This window comes from Selaginella moellendorffii, unplaced genomic scaffold (genome assembly GCF_000143415.4).
Source record: "Selaginella moellendorffii unplaced genomic scaffold, v1.0 SELMOscaffold_2, whole genome shotgun sequence".
Classification (NCBI taxonomy): domain Eukaryota; kingdom Viridiplantae; phylum Streptophyta; class Lycopodiopsida; order Selaginellales; family Selaginellaceae; genus Selaginella; species Selaginella moellendorffii.
In genome coordinates this window covers 2,427,098-2,438,231 of record NW_003314263.1, presented here as the reverse complement: position 1 = coordinate 2,438,231, position 11,134 = coordinate 2,427,098, and the positions used below count along the sequence as shown (strand labels likewise).

General features: G+C 43.1%; 2 protein-coding genes across 3 annotated transcripts; both read left to right on the top strand.

The window, feature by feature from the left end:
- Positions 1-1,259: 1,259 nt before the first annotated feature.
- LOC112351550 (disease resistance protein RGA2-like) lies at positions 1,260-5,267 on the top strand. The gene is made up of 3 exons (XM_024689625.1): positions 1,260-1,644; positions 1,729-1,986; positions 2,048-5,267. The coding sequence occupies exons 1-3, from the start codon at positions 1,367-1,369 to the stop codon at positions 4,899-4,901; spliced, it is 3,390 nt and encodes a 1,129-aa protein (XP_024545393.1). The 5' UTR covers positions 1,260-1,366; the 3' UTR covers positions 4,902-5,267.
- A 1,927-nt stretch (positions 5,268-7,194) lies between these two features.
- LOC9662227 lies at positions 7,195-10,377 on the top strand. Of its 2 annotated transcripts, XM_024662724.1 has the most exons (18): positions 7,195-7,446; positions 7,573-7,751; positions 7,817-7,921; positions 7,982-8,050; positions 8,113-8,260; positions 8,307-8,386; positions 8,436-8,491; positions 8,542-8,675; positions 8,746-8,839; positions 8,888-8,953; positions 9,006-9,225; positions 9,280-9,381; positions 9,431-9,516; positions 9,567-9,689; positions 9,739-9,808; positions 9,863-9,954; positions 10,004-10,108; positions 10,164-10,377. In XM_024662724.1, the coding sequence occupies exons 1-18, from the start codon at positions 7,286-7,288 to the stop codon at positions 10,281-10,283; spliced, it is 2,010 nt and encodes a 669-aa protein (XP_024518492.1). In that variant the 5' UTR covers positions 7,195-7,285; the 3' UTR covers positions 10,284-10,377. The 2 variants fall into 2 exon arrangements, with proteins under 2 accessions (XP_024518492.1, XP_024518485.1); XM_024662717.1 differs by having other exon boundaries at positions 9,739-9,954.
- The last annotated feature ends 757 nt before the right edge of the window (positions 10,378-11,134 follow it).

Here is an 11,134-nt window from a genome sequence, read left to right as displayed (position 1 = left end):
TGGGAGAGGACATTTAGCAGCAAATGAAAATAATATAACTTTTTTTGTTTTTTCTTACTAAAGTGTGGGAATTTCTTCATGAAAGTTTTAGCTGAAAACATCATACGTTTGTTAAACAGCATAACCTATGCTCTTATCAAAAGAATATTGTCACAGATAAATTACATGAATATACATAATTTTATATGTAGTTGAAAATGGGTTTTAGAAGGAAGATAACACACTTCCCATTCTCATTAGTCTATTGTTCATGAAATCATCAACTACAATGTCATCCATAAGGAAAACCCAATTTTAAACTTATTTTTGATGTCCTTAATATTATAAATCATGTTAACTATATTAAAACATATAAACTATCCTAGTTCAAAAGTATATTGTTTTCCATTACAAAATAAACTATATACATTTCTAGTCTCAAAAATAGTGAACAATGGGATGATAAGAATCAGGTTGCTAAACCATATTCACTACATTGAAAGCTATAAAAAAACTATGTCTTAAAAAAACCATAATTAGGAGAATGTTGTGAACTGCAAGAACTTATAGTAGTGTCTTCCCAAGTTGATGCGATCTTTTAGTTAAGTTGCCTTTAGTAGACCTTTAGGTTCCTGCTGTATAGCAATAAGCATATGTGTACCTTCAGTTTGTAATTTGCAACTGTGATCTGTGATCAACCTCAAAATCAAGTATAAGCAAAAGCTTCTGTTCAAATTTTGAACACTTTGAAGGTGGCATTCCCTGTTTCAAGAAAATGTCACAGATTGTATCACACGTTGGCTTGCTACTACCTCTGGTGGTCGACGAGTATAGACATTTAACTCTTTTGGTGTCTACAAAACAAAATGATGCTATGAGAACAACCAAGTCAACCGTGTGTTAACTTTTTGGGAAGAGTCACCTTTAGAAGCTCTATCAACGACGGAAACGTTGTCTCTTCAATCGATGTCAATACGAGTTTGTCAATGCAAACTCTGCAAGCCTCTTGTGCCATTTTGCACCTCCCAGACCCAGAGTACGTTTTCTTGACCCAAAGCAATCAAACACGTGGCCCAGTCAGCGGGAAGGCGTCCTATCTGTGTGCAACTAAAACAAAGCGACAAAAGTTACCTCTCCTGGAGAAACTTACAATGTCGGAGCATGCTTGTCGGAGCAATGAGAGAGAGAGAGAGAGAGAGAGCCACAGCTGGCATTGCAAGAGCGAGACGAAGCCCTCTACTACTCGCTCTACTGCAAGCAATCAACTCCAATTAAACTGAAGTCACTTGTAACAGCTTATACCTCTCTGAAAATTACTGTTCATTTTAAGAGGGGGTACCAAGGCCAAGAGTTCTGGGAGACGACCTTTGCTTGTAGGTCTACACGCATGGAGGTTGTGGGCTCCTTGGCAAGCGCCTTGTGTGGCTTGGCTCTGGGCCCTGCTAAGAAGATATGGGACTGCAATGCCAACATTGACACGCTGGAGAACAAGGCGCCCCACATCCAGGACAAGATCGACGCTTTCAGTGTTCACAAGCAGCGGAATCCTGGCTTCACGTTCTCTCAAGCGGCCGAGAAATGCTTGGAGCGTGTCAGGAAATGGAACGCCAAGGCACAAGCACTCTTGGGATCACGCGACAACAGGATCTGGAGCCCCATAAAGCGGTGGGTACAGTAGCATTTTATCTTTTGTGTGTGTGTGTGTGTAGAAATGGCAGGCAGCTGGTTGAACTTCTCCACTTCCTATAGGTACAAGCGGAGTAACGACATCGCGAAGTCCTTAAGTGCCTACGACGATCTCCTGTCGCAGATCCAAGGTCACGAGCATGAGCTGAATGTCCACATTGAGGAGCTAAAGAAGAGGGCATCCAGAATCCAGGCCACGCTTGACAAGTTTAATGCTCCCAAGCACAGGAATCCAGATTTCCGCTACTCTGGTGAGGCTGAGGCGTGGCTGACTGAACTGACTGAATGGACTAAAAAGGCGCAAGCGCTGCTTGGATCACAGTAAGGCTTATTCGAATTCATGTTTGAAGCAATGAAGCTAAAAGATGGATCTGTCGCGCAGGGAGAAGCGATCTGGCGCGATTTTGGAGCTGGTACGCACTTGCGAGGACGATCTCCTCCCGCACATTGAAAGGTACCAGCGAGAAGAGTTGAAGGTGATACAGCCGAGCACCAGCTTTTCCGTACGGAGTTGTCCACAAGACAGAGGTCTCGTAAAGTATGTACGGCGTGGTATTCCCGAGGCCAACGACATGTTTGGCCGCCATGGGGAGCAGGTGGATGAGGTGGTGAATGCCCTCCTGGATCCACAAGCCCCGGGGAAATGGTTTGGACTCCTGGGAATGGGAGGGTGTGGCAAGACCACCCTTGCAAGCTGGGTGAACAATGACCAGAGGGTCCGGCAGCATTTCCATGACAACATTGTATGGATCACTGTCAAGAAAGATGCATCGGAGGAGGATCTCAGGGCCCAGCTGCTCGACGCTCTTGAATGGGGCGGCATGAAAGAGAGGGCCCAAAATGCAGGCACCCTTGAGCATGTGCAGCACTTGGCACAAAATGTTGCTCGTGGAATTCGTGTCTTGCTGATACTGGATGATGTGTGGGAAATGAGCCAGGCCAAGGGACTGGATTTTATAGCAGGGCCGTCCTCTTACAGCCGGGTGCTGGTAACAACCAGAAAGAAAGGCATTTTGAGCATGCTGGGTGCAAAGGCACTTCCTGTGCATGAGCTATCAGAGGACGAGAGCAAAATGATGTTTTGGAAGTTTCTTGAGCAGATGTTTTGGAAGTTTCTTGAAGTGATTGGCAGTGCCATGGCTGTCCACAGGAATGAAGGGACGCAGGTGTGGGAAGAACGCTATCAGAAGATGCATTTGTTGAATGACGGGGACATTGAGAAGCGGATGTTCCAGCGCTTGAAGTTTAGCTATGACGAGCTGGGACACTTTAATAAGGATGAAAAGCTGCAAGAGTGCTTTCTCTATGTGGCTGCGTTTCCAGAAGATGAGCGAATCCAGTTTGATGATCTGAGAAAATGTTGGATAGCGGTTGGGTCAGAACTCTCGCCTCTGCAGATTGTTAGTGAACTGGAACGAAGATGCCTAGTGAAGACAACTGATGATCGATGGTATAAGTATGTAACTGTGCACGATATGGTACGCAAGCTGTGCATAAGAATCTTGAAAGGGAAGTACCCACCCCAGGAAGAGCACGAGAAGGGATGCCTGTTTGGCTATGATTGTCCACCTGGGATTTCTCCAACCTTTTCTAAAGTTTCATTCATTGGAAAGAAGGTTACAAGCAGCCTTTTGTCTGACATTCATGTGCGAGATGTCTTGCTTCTCGATGGATGCCATGGAATTTCTGGTGTGGATGTCAGTCTTATTATAGATCACATCCAAAATGTCAAGGTATTGAGCTTGAATGGAAGCTATAATTTGGTCCGTTTTATTCCAGAGAGCATATCCAAGCTGAGAAACCTTCAAGTGCTTGACCTTCGATATTTAGGTTGGCCTCAATTGCCAGATGCGCTCTTCAGCTTGACATCACTGAAGGTTTTTAAATGCAATATGATCTCAAAATTCAACTTTGCATTACTGCCCCAATTATTTAACTTGGAAGAGCTGGAGCTTCATTCCTATGAGGAGTTAGCTGTGGATTTGAGTGGAATTTCAAGCCTACACAAGCTAAGACATTTAAAGTTAGACCTCCATGATGCAACAATAAAAATACCTCACAGCCTTGGTGCACTAGTGGGCATTGAGACACTGGTGTTGCGTGCAAAGAGCATGGACTTTGGTGATTTCACCGGCCCGTGGCAACTCGTCAATCTAAGACGATGTGACATTACGGTGGAATCGACTATTAAACTTGACTGGAAGCGAATGTTTAAGAATTCCAAACAGCTTGAGGACTTTACCATTGACAGGGTACAAGACGGTGAAAACAATGCCGAAAGCCTCGAATGGCTGCAGCTACAAGTTTTATCCATCACAAACAATGAGACAATGAAAGACCTGTCTTGGCTAAAGGGCTTTCAATGGCTACGAGAACTTCACCTAGACTGCAGTGGTATCCAGTTCTTCAGTCTGGATGGATTGTTCCCATGCCTTGAACATCTGGAGCTTGAATCCTGTAAGGAGTTAGCTGTGGATTTGAGTGGAATTTTAAGCCTACACAAGCTAAGATATTTAAAGTTAGACCTCCACAATGCAACAATAAAAATACCTCACAGCCTTGGTGCACTAGTGGACATTGAGACATTGGTGTTGCGTGCAAAGAGCATGGACTTAGGTGATTTCACCGGCCTGTGGCAACTTGTCAATCTAAGACGATGTAACATTAGGGTGGAATCAACTATCAAACTTGACTGGAAGCGAATGTTTAAGAATTCCAACCAGCTTCAGCACTTTTCAATCAACGGGGTACAAGACGGTGAAAACAATGCCGAAAACCTTGAATGGCCACAGCTAAAATTTTTATGGATCACAAACAATGAGACAATGAAAGACCTGTCTTGGTTAAAGGGCTTTCAACGGCTACAACTACTTCGCCTAGACTGCAGTGGTATCCAGTTCTTCAGTCTGGATGGATCGTTCCCATGCCTTGAATGTCTGGAGCTTCGAAATGTACACATTGCACAGTCAGAGTTCAAGGATGATTTGGCAGCATTTCTTCCAAACCTGAAGACCTTAACATTCCATGTGGCTCCTGATAATACATGGGAGCATTTGCCTCTCTTTGTGACACAACTCCCCAAAGACCTTGATGAACTGAGAGTAGAAGGTTACATGAGGAGACTCTTGATGCCAACCGAGAGATCACAGCTGAAGGTGAAACGGTTCGCATTATCTTTGCGGAAGGAGCTCCCCAATGATTTCTTTGAGCCAACAGACCAGATGAAAGACATGTAGCCTTGAGTCGTATCGAAAATATTCCATCATCCGTTGCATCCCTTCCAGGATTGGAGAAACTTGTGCTTTATGATGATATGGTGTGGCCCCAATTGAGTTCAGACAATCACGGCCTTGGCTTATTTCCCAGGCTCAAAGTCCTATGGTGCCAAAAAGGTACGAAAGTTCCACCATGGCTTGTGGAGCGGCCGGACCTCAAGATATACGGGCCCTAGTAAACCTTGCTCCTTCAGTGGACATCGATTGGGTTCTCGAAGATCTGCGCAAATGCTACACTATTTCACAAGATTTCACAGCGTCAGCAGCGTTTGGAGAAGAAACATTTTCTTTTTTTCTTACAAATCGTATTCTCAGGATATTACTTTACTCTCGTGGTTTTGAGTATTTTAAAACCTGGTGTATAAAGTAAATTGTAAAACATGGAAAACATAACAATAAGCATATGCATATGCTTACCTTTAGTTCTTCTCCTCTTTTCGAGATCAATGTAGCGATCTCTCTCTCAATCCTGATTGGTTTGGTTTGTGCAAGCCATCCACATTGCCACATTCCCCATACTTTTGGACGATGAAATTGGCAGCTGGATAAGACAATCAAAGGGTTGCACAGCTTCGAAGTTGCATCGCTGCCAAGGATTGGAAACTCTTGGCAATCACAGCCTTCACTTTCCACCCAGACTTATGGAATCGAGAAAAACTAGGCATGTTGTGACCCAATTCTTGTCAACTAGCAATCCATTAGAAACAAAGAAAATTTAATAATACAAACACAAGAATTTGCGCACTACTAGTAGTAACTATATATGCCAAGAACAATGAAAGGGAAGTTCTCTGGATTGGAGGGACTTGCCTGTGGAGGAGTTTTAAAAGCTAGGAGCAAAATTCAAGCATCTCATTAGAAGAAATCGAAAGCATAGTGAGAAAGCAACCCGCTTTCTATTTACACATTAGGTAAATATCCAGCCAGTGAGACCACGCATGATCTCCAGGTGTCTCCAAGGATCTTACCTCGAAGCTGCACCATTACGTGGTATTCAAACACTCCCCCCTCAAACTGAGATGTTCAAAACATCTCGAAGTTTGACAAACTGCCCCTCCGGTAAAGCTTTGGTGAAGATATCTGCTAGCTGTCGAGAAGTCGGGAGAAACTCAAGTAGAATTTCTCCTGAAGCTACCTTCTCCCGAATAAAATGATGTTGTAGCTCGATGTGTTTAGACCGAGCATAAAAAACCAGGTTCTTAGCTAGTTGAGTAGCGCTCTTGTTGTCACAAAAGAGCATCGTTGGGGAAGGTAGGTCTTGGTGGAGCTCATGCAGCATACGACGTAAACAAACCACTTCTCAAGTAGCAAAAGATGTTGCCACATATTCTGCCTCAGTACTTGATAAAGCAATAGTGGCTTGTTTTCTGCTTGTCCAGGAAACTGGTGCACTGCTCAGGATACAACAGATCCCGGTAGTTGAGTGTCTTGAGTCCTGGTCACTTGCCCAATCAGCATCAGCATAGGCTTGAAGGATCAGTGTCTCAGCACCGGTGTGCCTGTAAACAAGATCATAGTCAACAGTATCAGCCAGATACCGGAGAACCCGTTTAGCAGCCTGTCAATGAACTGAAGTGACAAACTAAACCGGCTCAAGAACAAAACTGGAAAAGCAATATCCGGTCATGTGTTGTTGGTGAGATGCAAAAGACCATCAATCAAAGAATGAAATATGAAATTTTTATAAGAGTAGTCCCACTAGGTAAAAGTACAATTCAATAGATAACTTTTTTCCACAACTCCTTAAGTTAAGTTTATAATATTTTAGTAATCACATGTAACATATTTTGTAATTGGACTGAATGATATATGTATGAGATTTAAGTAATTATCACTGAAAACATTTATGTCTTCATAGTGAAGAGGTTGATGAATAAAATTTATTAATTTGTCAATAAAATTAATAATTTTACACATAAATATAATTTATGTTATTTAGAAAATCAAATTTTGGATCATCATGATATATTAATGATATTAGGGAATTAATAATAAAAAGTTAAGAGTAAAATATTTAGCCATATACATATAATTCTTATATTTTAAAGTATTTAGTCTTATCATTATTAAAAACGTTTTTATTTTACTTTTATCAAAATTTAATTTTGTTAAGGATAGTAAAACATTTAAGGAGTAATTAATTCTATATTTTAGAATATTTAAATATATTTTATGATATATAATAGTTAAAAAATTTGTTTCCAAACAAATCTTAAGCTGACCTTCTAATCCAATACCTACATTTTCGGTGTTCTTCCTCGTTATTTCCTAGAACTATTTCCCCTCCGGCGAGGAGCGCAATATTTAGGTTTGTGGTCGCGAGGTCCTTCGCAGGGAGCGCGGTGATGGCGGACGACAGCAAGAAAAAGACGCAAGCTCCATTCGGCTCCTGGAAATCTCCCTTCACCGCCGAGCTCGTGTCGGGAGCATCACTGCGCCTTGGAGGATTCGCGACCGATGCGAATGGAAATCTTCTCTGCGTGGAAGGAAGGCCAGCGGAAGCCGGGTAGGCGTCTATAGCATCAGCATTGCAAGGAACACTCTAGTTTTTCTCAGTTGAGAGCATGCATTTTCATTTTCTCTACAAAGATCTCTAGCGCTTAGAAATGAGGATTTTCTTCCTTGTTTACAGGCGATGCGTTCTTGTAAAGAAGGATGGGAATGGGCGAGTGGAAGATATCACTCCTTCTGGATTTAATGTTCGTTCCACCGTCCATGAGTATGGTGGCGGAGCATTTACAGTGGAGGGAGAGACCGCTGTGTTCTCAAACTTCTCCGATCAGCGTCTTTACAAGCAGTCTTTGACTGGAGGTAAGCTAAGCTTTTTCCCTTCTTTTTCCTATGTATCTTTCTGATTTTAGAGCTGTGATGGACAGAGCGTTCTCCGGTTCCTCTTACCCCAGCTTATGAAGGTCCTGTTGTACGCTATGCTGATGGGAGGTTCGATATTAGTCGAGGTCGATATATCACTGTTCGTGAAGGTACTCACAATGGATTTTCAAGTTTCTATGCAGTGCATTGCTTTTTCTAATGTTTTGTAGATCATAGACAAGGAAAGGAACCGGTGAATGATATAGTTAGCGTTGATCTGAAAAGTACCGCTCTTGCTGGTAAGTTCCTTGGATTTTCAGCAGGCATTTGTTCATCTGTGGATATCGGTGGTTGTCTGCAGAGCCGGAAGTTCTCCTCTCTGGGAATGATTTTTATTCTTTTCCCAGACTGAGCCCCGACGGCCGTAAGCTAGCCTGGATTGAATGGTCCCATCCAAACATGCCTTGGGACTCTACTTATCTCTACGTTGGCGACATCGGCAAAGACGGGTTAGTGTTTTTGCTCGTTTTTCCTTTCTAAAGGCGTTGCCTGCAGGAAAATAACAAAAAGAGTTTGTGTAGCTGGAAACGATGGCGCAAAAGAAGCTGTTACAGAACCTAAATGGTCTCCCGAAGGTATCAGAACTTTGTGCATTGTCTCTGAAACATTAATTTTTGGTTTCAGGGGAACTCTTCTTTGTATCTGACAGAGGAAGAGGTTTTTGGAACCTGTATCATTGGGTAGGCACATTCTTTTCTATCTGTGGAGCACTATATATCGCCTTGACCAGGTTGAAAGCGAGAACAAATGCGAGCCGATGTACCCTCTAGACGCGGAATTTACAAGACCGGCATGGATCTTTGGCAACAGTTCCTACGGATTCTTTAATTCTTCTTTAGGAACACGTATTATCTGCACATATAGGTGGTGCTTGGATTTTTCTTAACCGAGAGTGACCCTGCGATTTTTTGTTTTTTTGTTTTTTCTTTTCCAGGGAACGTGGAAATTCACGGTTAGCGATAGTGGATATATCTCCTTCTAGGTCCATCTATCCAGTAGAAACCCCGTTCGATGCAATTTATAATCTGGTATGATCTTTTCAAGAGCCACTACTTTGTCACTTACAATTTCTGCAGGCAGTATGTGGTGACACCTTACTAATGAGTGCTGGGTCTCCAAAGCATCCAGTTTCTATCGTAAAGGTATTAGATTGTTTTTGGTCTTCACCATTTGAAATTCATGCTTAATGAACAGGTGGATCTGAAAAACTCGGACGCAGATCCTGGTTCAATCATCTGGTCATCAGAAGCAATGGACTTAGATAAATATCAAGAGTACATCAGTGTTCCAAGGATTATCGAGTTCCCTACCGAAGTTCCTGGGGAGACTGCATTCGTCAACTTCTATCCGCCATCTAATGGCGACTACGAAGCCCCGCCGGAAGAGAAGCCTCCGCTTCTAGTGCGATCTCACGGTCTAATTCATTTTTGATTCATAAGGAGCGTTCTAATGTTTTTGTCTTGCACAGGTGGACCTACGGCGGAGTCGGACACAACCTTGCAGTTAGGCATTCAATTTTGGACAAGTCGCGGCTGGGCTTTTGCGGACGTAAACTATGGCGGAAGTACAGGTATCATTGATTTGATTTTATTCCATGGGACTGATATTCGTCTGTGAAGGTTACGGGAGACAATACAGGGAAAGGCTGAATGGAAAGTGGGGAATCGTGGACGTTGGTGATTGCTGCAGCTGTGCATCACATCTGGTAACTATTCTCCCTTTTTCTGCTCTGTTGTTTGATCTTTCAACCTTCAGGTAGCCTCTGGTGAGGTTGATGAAAGTCGGCTCTGTATAGATGGTCGTTCAGCGGGGGGTTATACCACACTAGCCGCACTGGCCTTTCGCGATACGTTTAAAGCCGGTGCTTCTCTCTATGGGGTACATTTTATTTTCTCCTGGGTGATCTTTAATCCTGTGAATGCTTCAGGTGAGTGATCTGGAGTCCCTTATGACGGATACTCACAAATTTGAGTCACGCTACCTGACTTCCCTTATCGGTTCGTTGCGTATTTCTTTCCCAGTTGTCTCTCTAAAGTCGTGTGTCGTTACAGGAGATTCCAAAGCCTTCCACGACCGCTCTCCAATTCACTATCCCGAGCGTTTCTCGTGCCCGCTTATTCTGTTTCAAGGGCTCGATGACAAGGTACGAGTAAACAGCAAAAGCTTTGCGTTTCTAAACTGCGACAATGCAGGTGGTGCCGCCGAACCAAGCTCGTATGATTTACGAAGCCGTGAAGTCCAAAGGCATCCCGGTTGCACTGGTGGAATACGAAGGCGAGCAGCATGGCTTCCGAAAGGTACGCTAGAATCAAATTCTTCCGTTTTGAATTGTATTTCCCGTGTCCATTGCAGGCTGAAAATATCAAGTACACACTGGAACAAGAGATGCTCTTCTTTGCACGTTTAATTGGAGGGTTTCTTCCGGCTGATAAGATAGATCCCGTTCATGTCGATAATTTTCCCTCCAAGTAAGTGAAGGATGCAAAAGCGACTCGTGCTTAGAGTCTGGAGCTTTTATTCCTTCTCCTTTGGATTACATTTTCTAGGGAAACACTCTCGTTTCGTCCTTCTCCTTGCTCTTGTCATCCATGTCCTTTCCTTTCTTCTCCTCCCTCTTGTCATCCTTGTCTTCCTTGTGTTCCTCCTTGCTCTTGCCATCCTTCTCCTTGTTCTCATTCTTTGAATCTACATGATCATCACCATTACACTTGAAGTTGATGTTGATGTTGATGTTGTTGCCATTGTCGTTCTGCTTCATGTGCTTGCCTTGCTGAAGATCATCACCATCTTCTCCAAAAGAAGGCAAAAGAGAATCAGAAGCTAGTGGATCCTGCTGTTCATGAACTCCACGGACGGACAAGAGCTCCCTCCTTGAAGAAGACAAAGTAACCTTGAATACAAGCACAAGAAACACTAGAGCAGCCTTCATGGTGAGATGAGAACTTTCAAATTGTATGCTTGCTTTGAGCCTAGGTTTGATTCATATTTATATGGTTCAGCATGCATTGCAGACTGTGCCAAGTGTGATCTACCACCATGCAATTATACTGTCATTTTTTATCTATACAAAGTATTGGGATAAAATCAATGTTTTGTAGCAAGATTAGAGGAAAAAGGTTTAGATCTTTGCTCAAATCAACAAAATGGGGAATGCTCACCAACCACTTGCAATAAAATCCAAGGACTTGGGAGAGGGTTTCAGATCGAAAGGGCTGCAGAAAAACGTTTTCATCCACGCCAAGAATATGTTTTCTAGTGGTCAGTTATGATGACAGCATATGCCCGGAACGAGCTTATCTTGATCGAGATCCTGTTGCATGGAA

Bases quoted from the DNA above. Each gene is read 5' to 3' on its own strand.
- LOC112351550 (XM_024689625.1), top strand. From the start codon at position 1,367: ATGGAGGTTGTGGGCTCCTTGGCAAGCGCCTTGTGTGGCTTGGCTCTG. The intron at 1,645-1,728 runs GTGGGTACAGTA...CACTTCCTATAG, and splicing joins ATCTGGAGCCCCATAAAGCG to GTACAAGCGGAGTAACGACA. The intron at 1,987-2,047 runs GTAAGGCTTATT...TCTGTCGCGCAG, and splicing joins CAAGCGCTGCTTGGATCACA to GGAGAAGCGATCTGGCGCGA.
- LOC9662227 (XM_024662717.1), top strand. From the start codon at position 7,286: ATGGCGGACGACAGCAAGAAAAAGACGCAAGCTCCATTCGGCTCCTGG. The intron at 8,492-8,541 runs GTAGGCACATTC...CGCCTTGACCAG, and splicing joins TTTGGAACCTGTATCATTGG to GTTGAAAGCGAGAACAAATG. The intron at 9,955-10,003 runs GTACGAGTAAAC...GCGACAATGCAG, and splicing joins TTCAAGGGCTCGATGACAAG to GTGGTGCCGCCGAACCAAGC.